At 37.6% G+C, this 22484-nt stretch overlaps 1 protein-coding gene across 4 annotated transcripts in view; it reads right to left on the bottom strand.

Annotated features, from left to right (window-relative positions):
• Nucleotides 1-22484, bottom strand: part of dnm3a (dynamin 3a) — a 51542-nt gene that overhangs the window by 20215 nt on the left and 8843 nt on the right. The window contains exons 3-16 of one of the 4 annotated variants that reach the window (XR_014603480.1): nucleotides 17922-17995; nucleotides 16424-16573; nucleotides 15704-15907; nucleotides 15480-15578; nucleotides 13976-14136; nucleotides 13723-13865; nucleotides 13341-13476; nucleotides 13167-13234; nucleotides 12772-12910; nucleotides 8714-8800; nucleotides 8492-8562; nucleotides 8346-8397; nucleotides 6758-6804; nucleotides 5025-5138 (exon numbers count right to left, since the gene is read on the bottom strand). Coding sequence is in view for 3 of the 4 variants with exons in the window: in XM_084092063.1 (XP_083948189.1) it covers nucleotides 5025-5138; nucleotides 6775-6804; nucleotides 8346-8397; nucleotides 8492-8562; nucleotides 8714-8800; nucleotides 12772-12910; nucleotides 13167-13234; nucleotides 13341-13476; nucleotides 13723-13865; nucleotides 13976-14136; nucleotides 15480-15578; nucleotides 15704-15907; nucleotides 16424-16573; nucleotides 17922-17995 (1528 nt within the window). In the remaining variant the exon portion in view is untranslated. Of the gene's footprint in view, nucleotides 1-5024; nucleotides 5139-6757; nucleotides 6805-7087; nucleotides 7194-8345; nucleotides 8398-8491; nucleotides 8563-8713; nucleotides 8801-12771; nucleotides 12911-13166; nucleotides 13235-13340; nucleotides 13477-13722; nucleotides 13866-13975; nucleotides 14137-15479; nucleotides 15579-15703; nucleotides 15908-16423; nucleotides 16574-17921; nucleotides 17996-22484 lie in introns of those variants that run through there. The other 3 variants (XM_084092063.1, XM_084092064.1, XM_084092065.1) reach the window with 3 other exon arrangements.

Here is a 22484-nt window from a genome sequence, read left to right on the forward strand (position 1 = left end):
TCTGTCCCTATTCATTGCAAATGCATGGAAAATAGTGATCGGGACATTCTTCCTTTCTGTTCCAGAAAGAAACTACAGGTTTGGAACAACATCAGGGTGAACAAATAATGACAGAATATTCATTTTTGGCTGAACAATCTCTTTAACTGAATCTCTAAAATGGTGTGAACTAGGGAAAATTACTACAAGGAAAAAAGCCAGGAGCAAAGAAACAAAGAAAGAATCTACTGTAGATCCATGTGATCATCCTCAGGATGGATTCAGGCCCAGGACTTAAAAAAAAAAAAAAAAAAAAAAAACATGCACATGAGAGATGCCACTAGTTTTCACTTTTTGAGTAAAGATTTGAGAAAGAAAGAAGGAAAAAGAATGAAAGAGGAATTGAGAGATAGAGTGTGAGGGCCCACATGTGGAAGTCATTATTTGGACCAAGGCTCTAAAACACAACATTTCGTCTGAAAAAAAAACTAAAGAAAAGAAAAAGAGCTCCCCCTCTCCCCCTCCCTCTGTCTGTACAGGAGGGGCTGGGGTCTCAGGAAACGGCTTGGATTACACTGCAAATAACGGAACGGAGATGTGGGAAAGAAAGAGAGGAACAAGGGATGAAAGTGTGAGGGGAAACACTCTAAAAAGAGTAAAAATGAAAAACAGAAGGGGAAGAGAGAAGCCATCTGAAGCCACTATCAGTGATTGAGTCTGACGGAGTGACTTTGGAGGAATTTTTGGGGGAAATTCAAGTATTTTCTGCAAATCAGCTAGACCGTCTAAAAATCTACCATCTACCACTTCACCTAAAAAAAAAATCTCTGCCATCTATTCACCTTCATGTGATTCCAATGCCAAAAGCTATGTTTCCATCCAAAGTTGTAAATTTAACTTGTGCTTTTAACTAAATTGGAATATTGCACAAAACATTTGCGAAACATTTCCATCCAGCGAGTCGAAGAGAACAAAATAATATCTTCCTGATAAACTGGTGCCCGGTATCACTAAGAAAAACTTTAGGGTGCTGCAGTAGGAGAAGCCACTGTAGTTCTCTTTTTCGTATTTAATAAATTACTTGCGTTGCAGAGGACGCAGATGAAACGCAATAAACACAGTCATGTCATCTTGCTTTTGGAGCCATTTTTTTATGCATGTCAAGGAATTTATTTGGTAAATGTGTTTCCATCGTACTTTATGCACATATTTTCTTATCTTATAAAAATGTATCTGCCTCAATTGAGCGCATCCGTTTTTTATGCACATTTTTAGAATTAAGCACATCTTGGCGTTTCCATCCTGCGTCTTTTTATGCAATATCCCAAAATGCGCATAAAAATAGGTGGATGGAAAATAGCTATTGTTGAAGAATCATTACACAGCTCTTACCATTCAACAACAGTTCATAGTGAGCAAGAGCTGACAAGTACCAAAAAGGACAAAAAAGCATCATAAAAGTTTCATAAAAGTGGACCATACTTCTTGTGTGCTACATCTGAAGTGTTCTGAAGCCATACGATAGCTTTGTTTAAACAGACTGAAATTTAAGTCATTCATTACCGTTTGGGGGCAGTTTTTTTAAACAAAATAATACTTTTATTCAGCAATGATACATTAAACTTATCAAAAGTGATCGTGTGACACTGAAGACTGGTATAATGAGGCTAAAAATTCAGCTTTGCCATCACATGAATAAATTATATGTTAAAACATATTAAATTAGAATTGTAATAAAATAAAATTGTAATAATATTTCACAACATTCCTTTTTGGCACTTGACAGCCCCTGGTCACTACAAACTCTCATTGTTGGACAAGAGATAGTGCAACAATTATATATATATAAAAAAAAACAGCATACGGTTTGCAACAACATGTGGGTGAGCAAACAATGACAGAATTTTTACTTTTGAGGGAACTATTCCTTTAAACTATCTCTCCTTGTCCTCCTTGACTCTTTGCACCCCTCCTTTTCTGCTCCCCTTGAAAACTTTCTCTCTTTTTTCATTCCAGAGGGGCCCACTTCCTGCCTGAGTTTTTAGAGGTTAAAAAAAAAGTTAGAAATGACAGGCTGGCGTTAGGAATACAACATCTGGTACCGCTTTAGTGAGAGAGTGAGAGAGAGAGGGTGAGTGAGAGAGAGAGAGATGGGGCAGGGAAGTCCAGAGGATGGCTGGGAGTACCGAGAGAGGACGGAGGGAGAAAGACAGGAGTGGATAGGAGCGAGTCGGACCAAAAGATTGAAAGAAAGAGAGGAATTGAGAAACAACGGACCACTCCAAAAGTTTATTCCTCAAGGGTCCCATCAACCCTTATATGGCCAGTGGGGTCCCTCCCTCTCCTCTCTCTCTCTCTCTCTCTCTCTCTCCTTCCTTCTCTGACTCCTCATTCCCTCTTTTTTGCTATGCCTTCCATGAATGTCCTGCCAGATAGCCGGCTGCGGGAGCGAATGTGCCACGTCAAAGGCTGGATACTGCAAACCAACGCAGGACGGGGCCGGGGACGAGACGGAACTGAAAAAGTCGAGAACGGGTAAACGGACGTCTGGAGCTTCTCCCTCCGTCCTCTACATTTGCGTCATCCTGACTGAGAATAAGATAGAAGCAATGGAGACTATTTCTGTCGTGTTTATTTTGCATCTTCTACCGCCTCCTGTGAAGGTCGGGGCCAGCAGGGTTGGACTGAGTGATTGAAGTAGATAAAGAATAAGAGGTGAAAAGAGAGAGAGAGAAAAAGAGAGTGAGAGAGAGAGGGCTGGAACTATCTCCTGCTCCGTCATCCCAGTGTTCAGACTACCTGTTCAGGATCATACTGGTGTACAGTAGTCTGCACATTGGTTAGACTGTGCATGGACTCACGTCGTTGGGGAACCGACGCAAACTCTCAAACGCAAGCAAAAACACACAAAAACTCAACAACTGCAGGTGAAAAGTCAGACTCTGCTCTGTTTGGTTTGTTATCTACACCAGTGTTGGTTATACTGCATGTCTCTGTGGACTTGTTGGCGTTAACGACACGTACAAGAAATTTCTCAATGATTGAGAGCTTGAATTTAGGTGATTGCCCACCATAACCCATTACGTGTCGATAAACCTGGCATGCGAATAATATTACCGTTCTAGTAGTCCTTCCTGCCGTTTATGTGTAAACATGTACTGTATGTACTCAGGCCGAACTGTGCATGCATAAGGCTTATATAAAAGCTTGGGGTGTCCGGCTAGTTTTCCGTCTTGAGATGTTCAGAAGGCCAGATTTGTCCAGATCTCATCATAATTGACGCATGTATGCATGCTAACTTAAGACTCTGAGAAAAGGTGAAAAGGCAGTGATTATGCCGAATGCGAACAGAAGTGGAGGGGTGCACAAGTCATCTGTTTTCCCTCATGCAGCTCGGCTCAAAAAGAGGGAGAGGGAAGACTGTAGGAATGCGTGTCTGTTTAGTGTTGGGCGCTGATTAATCCAAACCAGCAGTCTCGGGCCATAAACGCCATCAGAACTGGGACAGATTTAGAGAAAGGAAGGGAACAACTGATAACAGTTTGTATTGGAGAACAATTTTTAAGGGTAAAGAAGTGATCCGTTTAAATGCAAGAATGTGTGTATGTGCACAGAATGTGTGAGAATTGCAATGTGATCTGCTGCAAGGGGTGAGGGGCTGTATCTATTCCTCTCTCTTCTCTCTTCTCTCTCTCTTTCGGCAGGCTCTAGGAGGCTGGATGGTGTTTGGACAAAGTCTTACAATTTTCCACCCAGGAATGTGTATGGCCCCAATGAGACTGCCAACCACAGAGACAGAATGAAATGAAGAGAAAGTGAAGAAGAAAGACAGGGAAAGAGATGGAGAGATTGAAAACAGTGTGATATGAAGCCATTTTAATTTTAATTTCAAATTTCAAATTCTGGAACGGAATATACTCCAGGCAAACTTTAGAGGCATCATGAACACACTCGTATTGAAAAGAAATTACGGCAATAATGGATTCAGCAGAACATAAGAAACTGTGAAGTCAGCCAACTTCTTAAGTCTAATATTTAAAAACCTGTGTAAAATTCAATGTTAATGGAAAGCCAATAATTTTACTATTATGTGTTCAGATCTGAATATTTTGAGTCTAACGGTGTGTGACTTTCAGAAAAATATAACCATGTTCATGCAAATTCCTCTGTTTGAAGTGCCGCACAGGTTTTGAGTTTCAGTATTCATTAAAATTAGTGTTTGCTTATATAGTCGCATGCATTTGGCAGTCGGGACAACCAATGAGCGTTAGTGTGTCTACGTCTGTGTGTGTTTAACATTCTGTGTATATCAATAACCATGTGTGTGTGTGTGTGTGTGTGTGTGTGTGTGTTTGTGTGTTAGTTTGACTTGGGGGGCTTCCAGCTATGTCAGGGTGATCCAGACCAAATGCCTTAATTCCCAATGGACAGAGAGACGGTGGGGGTATAAGAGGAAAAGGGAGCAAATAAAATAGCAGCTAAGAAAGAAAAAGAAGGATTCAACAACAAAAAAAGTGAAAAATAAGTGGATATAACAGTTTCATAATCTAGTAATAAAAGTTACTGCATTTAAATTACTATTTTGGTTAAGAGTATTGTAGGTTTTCAGTGTCATTTTTACTTTTTGTAGCTTTTTTATATGTTATATGCAATGATGTGAAAAGAAATATTCAGAAGACATGTAGAAGCCCTTTATGTTTGTATTCAAGTAATATATTATCTTTGTCCTCTCTCTTGCCCCTTTGCTTCCGGCTTCCGGTCGGGAGAAGCAGGCTGTGCTGTCAATGACTGAGAGCGTTGTCTGTCTGCCTGTCTACACTTGCTGTGCAGAACTTCCTGCACCTGTACAGCAGGCACAGACAGGCAGACAGATGGCAGCCCGCCTGACAGGCCACACAGTGTGACTGACACAGAGACCAGCCAATCAGTTCCACCACAACCTGGCAGGGAACTTTAAGCGCACCACTGACAACTGTATTTTATCATGATCATCATAAAGTCATTAAATGAATGAACAACACTTAATCTCTAATGCAGTTACTCACCTCATCATCTTTAAACCAGGACAGACTCTCTGCGGTGAGCACGAACCAGTACTCCTTGGCTCCTCCTTTGATCAGGCTGATGTTGTTGATGGTTAACCAACCCTTGCGAATCACCTGAGGGGCAAAAGTCACAGGTGAAAAGTCTGGGTTCATGGTTCATTAAAAAAACAGGCTGAGATTCTCTGGTCCTTTAAGAACCAAAAACGTCAAGATGAACTTAAAGAACATGGCAAATCTGTATCCAGGTGATAAATTTCAATGGCCCTTTATGATGGATGGATGGATGGATGGATGGATGGATGGATGGATGGATGGATGGATGGATGGATGGATGGATGGATGGATGGATGGATGGATGGATGGATAGATAGATAGATAGATAGATAGATAGATAGATAGATAGATAGATAGATAGATAGATAGATAGATAGATAGATAGATATTGCAATACTACCTTGAAAAGGAGAACTGAAACAATATAATAAAAGCTAGTGGGCAGAGGATGACAGAGAAAAAAACTAAGGGATGAGAGGGTGGAGGTGAAGAAAGAAAAGGAAACAGAAGATCGGGATGGCAAAGAGAGAAAGGGGAAAGGTCCAAAACAAAAAGGAAATATGAGTCATTTTCTGGCTGATTTAGGCTGATCTTGACTTTCAAAACACAGTTTTATCCTGTGAGTCATTCATTCAGTTCACCAACATTATGGACAGTTGTCATTTGGAAGTAGTATGAACTATTATTCTCAAATTGCACAGAATGTATTGATTTCACTTTAAAAAGTAAAAATAAAGAAGAAGAAAGAAATCAACTGAGATGAGATGAAATGCAGCAAAAAAAAAAAAGTTCGCCATGATGCATGCATGATGATTTCTTCCCCATAAAAATGGTTATCAGTATATAAAATATTCCCATAACATAGATTAAAATAAAGTAGCTCTTGTACAAATCTTGTACAAAAGTATTGCTTCACCAACCATTTCAATCAAACCTCCAAAAACAACAACAACAACAACAACAATACAATAAAACACAAAAACATTCTCTTTATTTTGTGACTGTACCAACTTTAAGTTTGCAGCATGCACCATTTTTTTCTAAATCAGAAATTGTAAACACACACACACACGCCAAATGGACTGAGATCAAAGAGGAGTTTGAGATTCCAAACGTTTTTTTTACATTAGCTCCCGCATACACGCAAGCCGTTTACTCATGTACTGTACTGTACATGTACAGGGCTGCAAACCATAAGGAGGTTCATTCACAGACAGTACGCTATAAAAACAGAATTAACAGAATCACAGTGATTCGGAGACATTAAAATGATGAATAGGGGATAAATGAAGCAGGTAATTAATAGTATAAGGTTTCAGGATGTGGTTTAAGATTTCAGACTGTTATTTTACAAGATACTGCTGGGCAAATCAGGATTCAGAATATGAGTCCAAAGGTCAACTGAGTCATGTTTTGGACTGTTGTGTATCTACACTGATTGAAAAGTCTTAAGGGAAGTGTAGTGCATGAAAAACACACTGTACAACGTTTAGGGAGTGTTTTAGCAGGTGTCGTAAAAATCTGAATTTCTGAGTCCCAGAATGTCTCTGATTTGTGGAAAAGAAAGCGGTGAAGAGGAAGACATGGTTTTGCTGTGTTCAGAGGCATACAGGCTTTCTGACATACATAGACACAAACACAAAACTATGTGACGCTGGTAGACAGTAGGTAAGGCTTACAGACACTGGACTCGTACAATTTGACTGGGTGGAGGAGGGGCAGCACCCTAAAACATCAGCAGAGAGGAGAGAATAAAACCATTAAGGTGGCACGGGCATCTCTCCTGGCACGCTGGCACCCCACATTGATTCCTTCAACCCCCAATTTTTTTTTATCATATTACTAAACACTAAAAATACCATACCATTTTCTAAGCAATGGAAGGTTTAAGTTAGTAAAGATTAGACATGTAGAGCAAAAAGCAACCATGCAGCACAGTGAACGCTCAATGAATGTGTTACTCACCATGTGAGTGTGTGCAGGAGGTATGAACATCAAAGATCTTTTAAAAATTACAGGAATGCTTCAGGTTCATTACTAGTCCAGCTCTATTACCAAAGAAAATCATCCTTAGGATCATGTGATCAAGTTTTAGTGAAGAGCTACATAGCTCAACTGTGAGGCAGAAGGGAAACAAAAATGCCATTCAAAATCTCCTCTGGGAAATTGATTTTTAGCCTATAAACCTTTTGAAACAGACCTACCATTAAAAAAAATTGTTTAATACCCGGTGAAGCACAACAATTAAAACTGCAATAAGACAAACAGAGGCTCGAGGGCTCTGAAGGTGCAGTCAAATTTACCATTGTTCGGCAAATTTTGAAGGCAGAAATCCAGTCATTTCAATAGGAATCCACATGATCGGGAATTTCCCCATGCATATTTTGTAATGGAATTCTTCACGTTGACCAACAGAAAGCTTTTTGGTTAGAAAGTGATTGTTGTGTGAGCTTTTCTTGCATACCATGTATTAGAAGATAAAACCTAAAAACTGCTCAGTCAAATGGATAAAAATAATGAGAAATATACTTCCACAACCAAGGCCACGAAAAAAGTGGGCAGCCATTGTTGAGCTCTACAGGGCTCATAATTGTTAAGAGCCAATTTCAGCAGTAACTATAACTCTACTGCTAAACAAATTGGGCCATGAAAGCTTGTTACAGAATAGGGGCAAAAAAAAGCCATCAGAGAGGCAGAAGCTGATTTCACCAAGTACAACATGTTCTTGGATCAACATCTTTGTTGATCCTGGGACAACTTTCCGAGTTTTTACAATCAGATTTGTGGGACACGTTTACAGTTTATGTCAAGTTTTGCCTCACAACCAGGGTTAGATGCTTCTACATCTGTTATTTACCAATCATTCCTTCTGATTTTAGGGATAAGTTATGGGTAGGGTTAGGTTTAGGGGTAGGGACAAGGTTGGGGCAAAATTTTCGTACAGGAATGTTGTTCCAGGATCAACAAAATATGTTGACCCAGGAACGCGTCTAACTTTGCAAAATCAGGACATGCATCAGAGACCGAGAGAGAGAGAAAAAAAGAATATTCATTTACAGCACAAAACACAAATGTTAGACATACACATAAGTCACATATTATCTGATGTGAGACAGATGAACAAGAGAGCAACAGAGCTTGAGCAGAAAAGAGATTCCCTTCCAGTAAAGACTCAGTAGGACTGTCCAAACCCTGCTCGCTGATGATTTCAGATCTATACCAGGTTCATACAGTATCAACAGTTGTTCATAAAACACTTCGACTCACCTGGTTCCCTGCTGAAGGCTTCTTACACGTTGGATTGGTTTTCTGTTGAGCGCTGAAAGGAAATGTGTAAAAGGAGGGAAATCTCTCATCATGTCATTCATTTTGTGTTTTATTTCTGTCATTGTCATTTGTCGTTAAAACCTTACTTTGCGAATCCGATAAAATCTTCATGGTTTGTGTTGATGTAAGAGAGCTGAATCTCTAGTGAGAGTAAAACCTGTTCAGTGAACAAACACACATATGCACAACAAGATACAACACAAAACCATAATTTGTAATTAAAATGCTCATAATGTTAATTTCATTCATATATAAACTGTCCCTAATAGTGATTCATTTGATTGGTTGTGTGCAGGTATCAGTCTGACCTGGTCTTTGGCTTGACTCTCTCGTTCTCGAATGTGTGTGGTCACTATTCTCTCAGTCTCCTCCCGCAGTTTTGGAAAGATCTCTAACTGTGGACATGCGCACACACACACACACAAACACACAAACAAACAAAACAAGTTAGAATAAATAAATAAAAAACATTACCACCACCCTCTTTACTGGTTTAATTAAAGTTCCTCGTCTTATTGTCCTTCGTGAAAAAAGAATGTTTTATTGAATGTGCACTCACAGCATGCTTCAAATTTAAAAAATATATATATTTTAAAAAACTGTATGATAATACTCTATATTATTATTGAAATAAAAGGCCACTTCAGTGTACTTAAAGAAATTACACTTTTAATTTGAACTGTAGTGTGTAATTTGAATTAAATTGTCGATATTACATTTAAAGTTAATATATTTTAAATGTACTAAATTGCAACTTCATTAAAAATGTGTAATTACAAAACTATTTAAACACATGACATACAAGTCTCAAAAGAAATGTTTTCCATTTTATTTTCTATTACTTCTTTATATTGTAATATTCTAGATAATTTAATATTCTAAGTAAAATTTTGATATTTTAATTTACCATAAATGCTTGTCAGTACATATATGGCAATACACTGTACTTCAAAGAAAATGTAAGTAATTATAAAATTATATATAAGATACTTAAGTGGGTCAAAAGCACTCTAATTAAATGCTAACTGCATTTAATATAAATTTAAACCATAATACATTTTCATTTAATTGAAATAACATGCAAAATGAACGTCCGAAAAAATTACATTCAGTTCGTCCTTAAATACTGTATATTCTTAAAGTATTTTATTTCTGTAATAAAAGTATGCTAAAGTGTACTTTTCATAAGGGGTGAACAAACCATCAGTGCATGTTACTCCAATAATAAAAATGATTTGGCATGGTGTTCCTTAATCAAAATGTAATACCTTAATTTTCCTCTAAAATGACTTTAGTTTCCCAGCTGATGTCAATTAGGTTGTGCAAACTATTGGAACATTGCAAACTGCTATTAAGAGACTGTTTTAGCAAACTTTTAAATGGTCATTGGATGCCCATTTTCCACAAGTCGGTATGATTCTTTAGGGTCTTCATGTAAAGTTTGTAACATACTTTGGTTAAAATTCCTCAATGGTTGTGTAAAACAACACCTTTTTTACCTCCTCAAAAACAGCTCTGTTCACAGCGACCCGTTTCGGTGCATGTCTCTTTAAATGTTAATGAGCAACTGCTGACCCCACCCCTTTCTTCCATGGGGCGTGTCGACACAAAACACGTAAAGTGCTGCTTTGGCGGACAGTATAGACAAATCCGGCGAAACACGGAAGTAAAGCAGCGCCGCCATTACTGCGTGCCTTGGCCCTTGCTGCTAAGGAAGTAGTGTTGGTCCCGTAGGCGGCTGTAGCAGATGTAGCTGTACGAAATGTTATTTTTATCTATTCATCTTTAATTTTGTACAGTCGCCCTGCTGTATGGCTACAACACTTCCCTCGGCCGGCCATGCAGTCACACACTACTTCGAGAACTTTGCAGTTTTCTCTCTATATTGTTACTGACACATTATGGTACGAGTTCACTGCCTGTGAAAACCGCACGACACCTTTTAATGTGAGCTCATCTGCGAAGGTATGCAGTATCTGGCCAATCCCTCCGGAGCTCATGTAATTCTGACCTTCAATCAATGCCCTGTACTTTAGGTTCTGAAGCTCGCATGCCAGATGATTAATAAAATAATGTTGAATACCTGTAAGCTGCCAACTCTCACGCTTTCACCGTGAGACACACGCAATTGACACTTTTCACACGCTCTCACGCCACACATCCATTTTCTCACGCACATAAAAATCGAGAAGCAAAGAGGACACGGAGACCGACAGACTAGACAGAGCAGGTTAGTTATGATATAAAAAAAAAAGCTCAGCTCTCAGATTCTGTCAATTTTATTATGAAATTCAAACAATAAATATTTTGGCGTTTGTAAATGTGACGTGACAGATCCCTATGGCACGTGAACCGATCATAACTTAATGGTAAATAAACACGAATGAACAATGTTAAAAGAAACAGTAGCATAACCTACCGAAATGTATATTCATCATACATAATATCGATCAATCAGTGTTTTTTTAACCGCGGAAAGGGGTCAATAAAACAGCTGGAGAACAATTATGTCACATAACATTTACCTCAGGAAAGAAAAAAAGCTATAGAGAGTATTTTGCTAAATATGTGTACTACTATATTACATATTTATTATATGTTTTCTTACATCATTAAATAAAGTTGTTATTATAATAAAAAAAAACGCATTATATTTAATTTGAGTTATTTTTAACCTTAAATAATACTGCAAGCTGATAACTCTGTATGTTTAACTTACAGCATTAGGTGAGAATTTTTTTTCTTGAGAAAAAATAACGCCTATCTTGTGTACCTAATATTTATCCAAATTAGTCAATATTAAAACAAATCACAAGAATTGAACTGAATTGAAATCCTGAAATTGTTTCAAGCAATAATAAAAAAAACGTACCAGAAATTGTACCATATAATATAAACATTGCAACATGTTGTCACTAAACCTAATAAAATTCAGTTTAGTTACTAAAATGTTTTGACAATCACAATATTTAAGCCCCAGGATCCGCTTTCATTTAAATGTCATTAGAGGACACCGGCAAGTGTCACACCCTCACACTTCGCAGGCACGCAGTAATGGCGGCAGGCAAGATGGCGGCGCCCATAGAGTTTGCGGCGGATTTGTGTATACAAATGGCTGAGGGCGGAAATATGCTAATACGGGACAGTCTGTCAGTGGTCGTGGGCGGAGCATGAGCAATATGACATCATATTGCTCAGAAAATCCAAACGGCTTGATTATTGAGGATGTTTAGGCTTTTTGAGGATTAAAAAAGGAGAAAAAGGAGAAAAAAGGAGAGAATGGATATTTCTCATTGTATAATGGTAGGGCTGGGCGGTATGATGATATATATCGTTACCACGGTATAAAATGTCTGTCGTTAGAGATTTTGCTAAATCGGGTATATAGCGATATGCATTAGCACTATTGACACTTCAGAGTGATGAAATGCATGAATGAGAGTTTAAACAGTGGGACGTGCTTGATGTTAAAAAGGGTTATAAGCGCAATACATCCTGAAAAGGTTGACTGCCAAACTGCTAAAGTGCGCACACAGAAAGCTGCCTCTCTCAGGTGGCGATCACGAATTCAGTTCTATTTCACGTCTTATTGCGCTTGAATGGTCGAATGCGCACACAATTATGTCATGTTGTGTGGCGTATTCATGTAAACACAGCTGGTTATGTCTAAAGGAAAGTAAACAGTTGGGTGTAAACCAGATGTGTATCAGTATTATGGATCTGTGCGTTTGGTCTTAAAGTGACAGCAGCCTAATAAACCTACCTGCTGCTCTGTGTCATTAATGTGAATCAAACAAAAGAGAAAATAACTTACTGCTCTTGACTCAATAACTTGTTTTTAGCTTTAATAAGAATACATTTATATTTTATTAATGCAGTAAAGACTGCAATATTATTATTTTTTTACATTTGATTATTACATTTCTGTACTAATTCTAACTACATGTTAAATAAACCAATTTACCTTAAAAACTTAATTATGTTTAACTCATATTTTTGTTATATTGTATTTTCCTATTATTTGTAATTTGCTTATTTTTAATAACAGAAATTAGATACAAAATAGCTATATCATGGTATATATCCTTTATCGTGAAATAAATTTCTCACATCGTGAAATAAGAATTTGGTACCTATACCTATAACCTATAACCCTATATGATGGTTGTGTCCACACACTGCAAAGACACATTTATATGCAAACACCATATAAAAGTGAATTTTGCATCCAATGGCCCCTTTAAAGTAAAATTAGAACACGCTGACTTTAATGGGAAGTGATTATATACACTTTTGTAGCATTGTATTTTACTCCTTGACTTGTCTATGTCTATGTCCATTCACTCAGTATAAGAGTATGTTGTACCTTGTTGGTACACTGTTGTACTGTGTTGATGAGCTCCTGGATCACCATGTCTACACACTTGAGACACGGCCCTTTAAGTTTCACAATCTGTTTCTTCACTATGGCTTCAAAGGCCATATCGGGTGTGAACAGTCCTGTCCTGGATCAGCAAGAGAGGAGAGAAAATGAAGTACGGTGAGAGATAACACAATATAAACTTGCATTCTGAATATGAATATAAATGAATAAAACGATTGAGAAGGAGGGGTAAAGGAAGACATACAGAGAGGCACCATGTGTGAAAATATAACCTGTTTATTTCTTATAAGGTTAGCAAACATTTTAAGTTCAGGTTGACTGCCAACATTTTACTGAGTGCCCTTTTAAATAAGTTAATATATGTTCGTGACACATACCTTATGCCATGGATGTTTTTAATAGCGTAACTGATCTCCCTTCGTAACTCTTTCTCATCAAATTCCATCTGATGTAGTGCAACAAACAGGACATCAGAATGAGCTCTGATTTCTGAGCTCTGAATGCCATTGGATTTTTTTACTGTATTAATCAATTCAACTTTAACAAACTACCTTAACAAGCTCAAAGGGAAAACGCTCGTGAAAGACACGGTTGATTTTGGCTCCTCCTGAAAGCTGCACTGTGTCCACCTGATCCCCAGATCCCTCGATCCGCTTCTCAAAATCCAGCCCGAAGTGTTGTATCAACCTGGATAACAAATGAACAGCATGTGTTTGTGTGTGTGGCCTCTCCAGGTCTGGTCTTATCTACAATGTGTTTGTGTTTGTGTTTAGGCAGTAAACAAAATGTGTTTGTGTTTAGGCAGTAAACAAAAGTCTTGTTTATTGCAATATGGTAAAGACTAGTGTGTTTGCCTCCATGTTCGTTTGCGTTTATCTGCGCATGTGTATTTATTCTCTGAATTAGAGTGAGTTTATGTGTGTGTGAACCCACTGCATTAAGGCCTTGGTCTTGCGTGAGGGGTCGTCTGGGTTCAAATACTTGTACTCTTCTGCCTCCTTATCCAGCGAGAGAAGCTGAGTCTGTAATTGACTACGTAACGCTGGTAATGTGTCACGGATGTGGTTGGTAAGTTGCTAGGGAGACAAAAAAGAGAAGAAATACAATTAAAGCTATCATTTCCATCTGTGGGCTCTCATGTATTTCCCAAATGCGGTACTTCTTGTAATGTTCTGTGTCTTGTCACCTGGTTGAGGAGCCTCTGTAAGTACGGAGTGCCCATGCAGTCTGCCATGTGTCTGTATGCAGGATGTGACTTGAAGAACCGTTTCTCTGCAGCCAGAGCTGCACCGATGTCCTTTTTTCCCTCAATGTCCTTCTGACCACGGTTTACCACACCAATATAACCTGAAGCCACAGCATTTTCATTCTTTCAGATACAGTGTTTTACAATGACGCCTCTTTGTTTTAGAGAAAAGTCATTAAGATAATTATCTTGTAGAACCTGCGGTGAAAAATGTGACCTCATTATTTCAAATTGAAATAGCTCACAGAATACTGAACTTTGTTTGTTTTGCATTGGAGTATCAACCAATTTACACGTATTTACATTTGAATGGGTTGCACAGAATAACAAAAATTTTAAAACAATTTTGCTTTAATGAAACTAAAACATCACACTTATAACATCATGTGATGTGATGCAGTTTTCTAAAATGGTTTTGAATTTGATAGTTTGTCCATGCACTTCTTTCACTTTTTTCAACCTTATTATCCTGTGAAATGTCTTCTTTTTTAACACACAATGGTAAGATTATATCACAGTTTTTATTAGTTTTACATTTTGTCTACACAAGCCGCCGTTTTTTATTCACACCCCAAACAACTTTTTTCTTCTTTGAAGAACTAGAATAGCTTCATTTTAAATGTGTGATTTCTAGACCTGGAAAAGCCATTATATACAATTATTAAATTAATAAAATCTTAAAACACCATGGGTATTTTTCAGAAAGAATACATAATTTCCTGGTTATATATATATATATTCTCTCAAATATTTTCTTGGGTAGAAATTCTGAGTAAACTTTTTTTTCTTCCAATTTACTCGTCCTTAAACCTTAAACAGTAATTCATGTCATGTAACATTCATGTAAATTAATTGGTTAAAAAGAGTGGGATGCCTAAAGTACAGTCAGCTGCTAAAACTTCAGGATTTCTGAAATGTAATTATATTAATTATAATTGTTTTAGTTATGTATTTGAATCTATGGACATGCCTAGTATCTGTAATTAAAAAAAAAAAAAAAAAAAAAAAAACTTTTGAAAACAAAACATGACAGAGGATGTACCAAAGAAAACTTTGAATATTTTTGTTGAGGACTCTGAATATTGTTGTGGACAATGGGATGCCTTGAGTCAAAAAGGTTGAGAAAAAAGCATAAGCTCAGCTCTGTTCTGTTCTTGAGTATTGTGACCCAACAAAAATGGAAAAGTCAAGGTCCTACAACTAGAAGTCAGACTGTATCCGATCTGCATAAATGACAAATAGGATTTCTAGAGTGTCTTAACCCTCGTCCATGGCTGGACTTCTGTGTGTCTAATGCATTAAGGCAGCAGCAGGAAGCATGAAGACTCTGCACCTGGCCCTGTTTTAGCCACTATAGCCTACAGCAGACTTGCTTGGCAGTGGCCCAGGTCTTAGACCAAACTGCACAGGCCTCTACTGACACATTTCTACATGTGTGCTGTACCTCTGCGAAGTGGCAGTAACCTGTTCTCCAGCACGTCCCTGACATCTGTGCCTTTGTCCACCAGATCCAGCTTAGTGATCACGCCAATGGTGCGATGGCCTGACAGTAAGATCAGGCAAAGCAGGAAGAAAAACAAGAAGGAAAAACATTACAATGATGTGAATGGGCCAAAAGGGGATATAATTGAGGACAGATATGAACCATAATCGTTCTTTCCCACTCACCCTGCGGATCCACGTCTTTGGCCAGTTTAAGAGCATCGGAGTTAGCCAGATCCATGTTAGCGGGTGTGACAGCAAGGATGAGACAATTCTCTCTGCAGATGAACTGCATGATCATGTCTCTGATCTGGTATTCAATGTCAGGAGGCTGATCTCCCACTGGTACTTTAGTTATGCCTGGAAGATCTATCAGAGTCAAGTTCAAAACTGCAGAAAGAAAATGAGAAAAACAAAGACAGAGATATTTGGCCAGAGATACTTCTAGGAAAGAAAAAAATATAAATTAGATCTCTCCGAGGCATGGACAACATTAAAAGGAGAGCATATATTGTTTTTATTTTATTTTTTATTTTTTAAATAAATGAATACTTTTATAAGACATTTATAATGTAACAAAAGATTTCTATTTCAAATAAATGCTCTTCTTTTGAACCTTCTATTCATCTAAGAATCCAGAAAAAAATGTATCACGGTTTCCACAAAAATATTAAGCAGCACTGTTTATTATCAACTGTTTTCAACAATGATAATAATGAAATGTTTCTTGAGCAGAAAATCAGCTGCTGAATATTCAGCTTTGCCATCACAGCAAAAAGTTACATTGTAAAATATATTAAAGTAGAAAACCGTTTTAATGTGTTTTTGATAAAAATAAATGCAGCCTTGTTGAGCATAAATGCGTTAAAGTACATTAATGAATTACTTGTTTTCTGACAATAATACCATTTGGAGAGTAGACACGAAGGTTTATGGGAATGGAGGATATGCCCTTATTTGTTCCTGTGACTCTGTCTGTCTCTGCTTCAATCTCCAGTCGGACATCATCAAAGTCTGTAAACTTCTTTCCTTTACAGTGCAGAAACTCTGCATGCTCTGTAGTGGAGAACGGAAAGTACGAATTAGAAAAGTAGAAGATGATAGGGCCTTAAGGAACTGACATTTTGCAACAGTTTGCAACAGTTTGTAATTCAGGAAATTCAAAGATCTGTCAGTTCTCCACTCTCCATACTGACTGATTTTAATCTTAACAGAGGAGACACTGACCTCTAGTGCTCAATGCACATACTCCATAGACCACAAGATATAGGCTATTTTTTCGAAGTAGAGATGGAAACCAAAGACTCAGACTAGTACGGATTATAAAATTAACTGTATAGAATATTGTTACCAAAAGGGATTTGATAAATTAAAATTGAAATTTGAAAGTTAATTATTTTAAATTTGTAGGTGTAATATTGAAATCCCAATTAAAGTTCATCGACATATTTAAAAAAAGGTTCAAAACTATTTTTAACTGCTTTTGTATGATTAGACCTTATATACCCATTAAAGTAGCCACATTTTCTATGTGTGCAATGATTGTGTGATAATTTGATGTCAGGGTAAGTTAATACAACAACAATTTACTAAAATCTGAAGTTTTTCCTTTGCGTTTTTGAAAGGTTTTGTGTAGACAACAGCATTGTCCAAAAAAAATTGCTGGTTGACGATTTGCAATTTGTAAAGAAACACGTGCCTAAAGACTGAACATGTAATACGCATACGCGTCACGTCACCGTTTTTGTCGTTTACACAGAGACGATAAAAATCGTTTTACAAATTTCTTATTTGTGAAATGTGTAAATGTTTTTTCTTCTAAAGTTATTTGTCAATTAATAACGAAACAAGAAGAAAGGGGAGTGACTATAAGGGTGCATAAATGTAAATAATTGTAGTGTACAAAGATGTAGAACAAGCTTTTGTGCAGTCATCATTTTCAGTGAAGGGAATTATAGAATGATTTAACAACAGATTTTAAAAGGCAAACAACTGAAAAAATTCTCTTCAGCTTTACCTGGCTTTGTGATAATTGGTTAAATGGTTATTTGTTGAATGTGTGTATTTTTATTGTATTACTGTGTCTTAAATTTTAGATTGTTTGTTGGTTGTAATATTTTTAGGTCCGTAGTAAAAGCAAAATGTACTAAAATGTAGTATCCTACACTATTGTCACATGAACTCAGCAAGTGATATCTTTACTTCAAGGGTGGAATCTATTTTTTTTAATAATCCAATGTTGTGTAATAAAAAATAAAAAAATATAAAAAGTAACAAAAAACTGTACTTGTATACATATACAGTATAACGAGTTATATTGAGATATTCCGAACAACGTTTTGGTACCTGATCACTAATTAAGTACCACAACCAAAATGTGTGTGCATGTGAGTATCACTCATACCTGTAGTTGAACTGATGAGCTGAAGGACAAGTGGTCTCCTTGTAACAATTCCTGATCCTCTAGGCAGGAAATCTCTGAGAATATAGCATTGATCATTATGTCAAAAAAATTATAATTCACTCATGGAGTAGACACCTTGTGCAAGCCAAAATACAATTCTCCCAAAAAAATATACACATAAAACTTCCCCCACATGATACACGGACAGAGTCCCTTGTCTGAGGCAGAGTGCCAGAGACTCTGTCATTGCATACTTGGATTAGTCCAGTTTTACAGTGAAACCATAAACCTTGTCCCACCTCCTCACACCCTTCATGACCCTCATACTCTGATATTTATGGCACGTTTTCACACAACTTGTACTGGCCTGCACATTTACACATGAGTTGTGGGTGAATTTAGCCTTAAATAACCAGAAAGTAGTCAATTCATAATCCAGTCCTGTTCATTTTCACCATCTATTTGCAGATCACACGAGCGCACTCTATAAATAAAACAGTCCAGATGAGGAACTGCAGCTGGATCACTGATATTCTTTACGGGTGATGTTAAAATATCTCCTACCCCTGTTTAAAGAGCAGAGAAATATCTAAATAACCCAAATCTTAGTTTGATTACCCCCAAAAAGTGTCAACGCTATCATAGTTTTTCAGATCGTGGCTGATTCAATGGTGAGGACCTATTTGTCTTAGAAACAATTTTGTTTTTTTGTTCTTTATCCAATCTATTTCGAAAGACACAACAATACAATGATGGGAAAATTTTGACTTTTCCATGGAAAATGTGTCTGATTAATCCCAGGCTTGAAATGAAGTGTGCGCAGATCTAAAACAGAACTATTTCCCAAAATAGAAGGGAAGGTCCCACTGGATTAGACCTAGTTAAAGGCATCCAGGGAGGAGGCCAGAATGCAGGTAGAAGCTGCATAAAGTGTATAGCATAGACTGCTGCAGTGATGACGTATTTTTGTAGGCCAACCCGGAAGTTAACATCTCCCTGGTTCCCTCGACAAAAACCCAACAAGATTTTTCCATTGGCTTTTTTGATTATTGCAGATTTGGATTTTGAAAAAAAAAAAAAACCTAAACAAAGGCTATAAAACAAATCATGGTCACATGACTTCAACATCACCATCGTTAAGCTTCTGGCAACTCTTTCAGTCTTTATTAAAAAACATTTTCACTGAAAATTTAAGTTAGAATAGTTTGCAAGAGCGCAATTTATAAACACAAAGAGGCTGTGAGAGCGGACTTGTTAGTAGATGAGTTCTCCTGTTCAGCGTGATGATGTTTAATGTCCCCACAAAACTCCATAGTCCCATTTAGCCACTTGTTAGCAAAAGCCTTTTTCAAGACAAGTAAAAGCTTTAAAGGAGGTATTCACAAGGAGGTATTACTGATGTATTTTATGCTTTTATGAATGAAACGTGAAATTATTTAGTGCCTTATTTTAGACTTCAGGATGATGGAACTGGGTCACTCATTTACGGGTTTTGGCCTACAAAAATACATCATCCCTGCAGCACTGCTACTAGGCTACAGATATAAAAAAGAAAATCAACATAGTCAACTGCATCATCATATTTCCACATACTGTTGGTAATGAGGGTTTGGCATGTGTACAAACCACTAACCTTTAAGTAAAGGCCCTGATATAATTCAAACGAAATCGAAGAACAAATTGATGTGACATCATTTCGAACAAAATCAGGTTAAAACGAAGTTTGTTTGGAGTTCGTTTTGGGAGTTCGAAACAGCTTGCTTAAGCGAACTTTCCAGAAAAGTTTGCGCCGGCTGGTAAACACTTCCATACTATATTGGTTTGTGGCGATTACGTAATAGGTACGTGTGCGCTGAGGCTCCGCCTTTTTTCACATGGAAATCTTCTCTGGTTAAATTTTTCTGTTCAGTCAGGCATCCGTGACTAAAAACATGAACACACTGGAGAACTGCTTTATAGTAGAAAATGAAATTGTACCTCTGATGAAATGAGACGAAATGAGAAGAATGAAAAAGCCTTTCGCCGTGAGTATATCAGGGCCTTAAGTATTGTACGTATTTTAGCCATGAAACTACAGTATATGAACAAGCCAGCCTGTGGTATTTAGCTTGAATTTTCACCCAGGCAGTGACTCATCTGTGTGTTTGACACATGGCTCACTATTCTACAACAACGTCCTTTACATTCCCAGTAATTCCCAATACTTACCCTTGACCTCCACTTTCTAACCATTTAACAAAGCCCCTCTTGACTCAACTGCTGCAGCCTCATCTTCTCCCCCTTTTCCTTCCTTTCTTCTTCACTATCTGCTTATTTCACCCTGTCCCTCCCCCAGTACCCAGCATGCATTACTGTAGTAAACAGACACAGTAATACTGAATTGAGCACTGCCTATGTGTAACATTGCATTAATGTTTACACATTTCAGCAGGTGTTTAAGTAAGCATTTCAAGATTGATTAAAGCACTAGCTCAAGCAAAAATAACATTCTGTCATTATTCATACTAAGCTCCAAAACTGGCAAAAAGCACCATAAAAAAGCACAGCCTGTGTGGCGGAAGAAGGGGTGGAGACTGAGGTAGATTGGGAGCCAGGGAGGAGCAGACAAAGTTGGTGACCAGGGTGGAGCCGGCTGGGCAGGTGCGGAGCTGAAGACCACCAAAGCGGAACGGGCGGAGCCGAAGACCATTTCAAATCAAATCAAATCAAATCAAGTATATTTGTATAGCGCTTTTCACAATACAGATTGTATCAAAGCAGCTTCACAGTATTAAAATAAAATAATACAACAAAGTTTGTTTCTAGTGGAATTTATTGATTGATAGAATAAAATTAAATATCCCCAAAATATCCCCAACTGAGCAAGCCAAAGGCAACAGTGGCAAGGAACCGAAAAAACTCCATCAAGCGGCCTAATGGTGTCCTAAAACTCCATCAGGTGACCTAATGGAGAAAAAAAAAACCTTGGGAGAACCCAGGCTCAGTCGGGGGCCAGTTCTCCTCTGGCATTTATGAACTAGAGGCCGGATTGTAGTTTGAAACTGTGAGATTAACAATATTATATGAATGCCTGGCTGAAAAGATGCGTCTTTAATCTAGTTTTAAACTGGGAGAGTGAGTCCGAGCAACGAACAGTATCAGGAAGGCTATTCCAGAGTTTTGGAGCCAAATGTGAAAATGCTCTCCCTCCTTTGGTTGATCTGGATATCCTAGGTATGACCAAAAGCCTTGAATTTATTGATCTTAAAGAGCGCGATGGATTATAGGGTGATAGAAGATCCGCTAAATAGACTGGAGCTAAGCCGTTTAGGGCTTTATAAGTCAGTAGCAATACCTTATAATTAATACGGAACTTTATAGGTAGCCAATGTAGTGATGATAAAATCGGTGTTATATGATCATATTTTCTTGATCTAGTAAGAACTCTAGCGGCTGCATTTTGGACTAACTGTAGCTTGTTTATTGAGGATGCAGGACAACCGGCTAATAAAGCATTACAGTGATCTAGTCTCGAGGTCATGAATGCATGAACTAACTTTTCTGCATCAGAAACTGATAGCATATTACGTAGCTTAGCAATGTTTCTAAGGTGGAAAAAGGCTGTTTTTGTAACATACGAAATATGATTTTCAAAAGACAGGTTACAATCGAGTATAACACCCAGGTCTTTTACTGTAGAGGATAAAGTAACAGGACATCCTACGATGTCAAAGTTGTATTGTGAGAGGTTCTGTGGGCGGTTTTTTGAACCGATAAGTATTACCTCTGTCTTGTCTGGATTTAATAATAGAAAATTACGCGTCATCCAATCTTTTATATCTTTAACACACTCTGTCAATTTGGATAATTTAGCGTTTTCATCCGGCCGTGATGAAATATATATTTGAGTGTCATCAGCATAACAATGGAAACTAATTCCATGTTTCCTTATAATATTTCCAAGTGGCAGCATATATATTGAGAATAACAGAGGGCCCAACACAGATCCCTGCGGCACTCCATAGTTTACTGGAATTATGATCGATTTTTCTCCATTTAAATAGACAAAATGGTAGCGGTCTGATAAGTATGATCTAAACCAGCTTAATGCTTGTCCTTGAACACCAGTATAATTTTGTAGTCGATCTAAGAGTATTGTATGATCTATAGTATCGAACGCAGCACTTAGATCAAGTAAAACTAGTATTGAGAAACAGCCTTGGTCAGAAGCTAAGAGTAAATCATTTGTGATTTTAACGAGCGCAGTTTCAGTGCTATGATGCGGTCTGAATCCCGACTGAAACTTTTCATAGATATCATTTTCTTGCAAGAAAGAGCCCAGTTGAGTGGACACAACTTTTTCTAGTATTTTAGACATAAAAGGTAGATTTGAAATGGGTCTATAATTTGCTAGATTATGCGGGTCTAATTGTGGTTTCTTAATGAGAGGTTTTATCACTGCCAGTTTAAATGTTCTTGGAACATGACCTAAAGATAAAGACGAGTTAATAATATTGAGGAGAGGCTCTTCCACTACAGGTAACACTTCCTTCAGTAGTTTAGTTGGTATAGGATCTAATAAAC

Source organism: Abramis brama (genome assembly GCF_963993115.1).
Source record: "Abramis brama genome assembly, chromosome: 18".
In the NCBI taxonomy this organism is placed as follows: Eukaryota; Metazoa; Chordata; class Actinopteri; order Cypriniformes; family Leuciscidae; genus Abramis; species Abramis brama.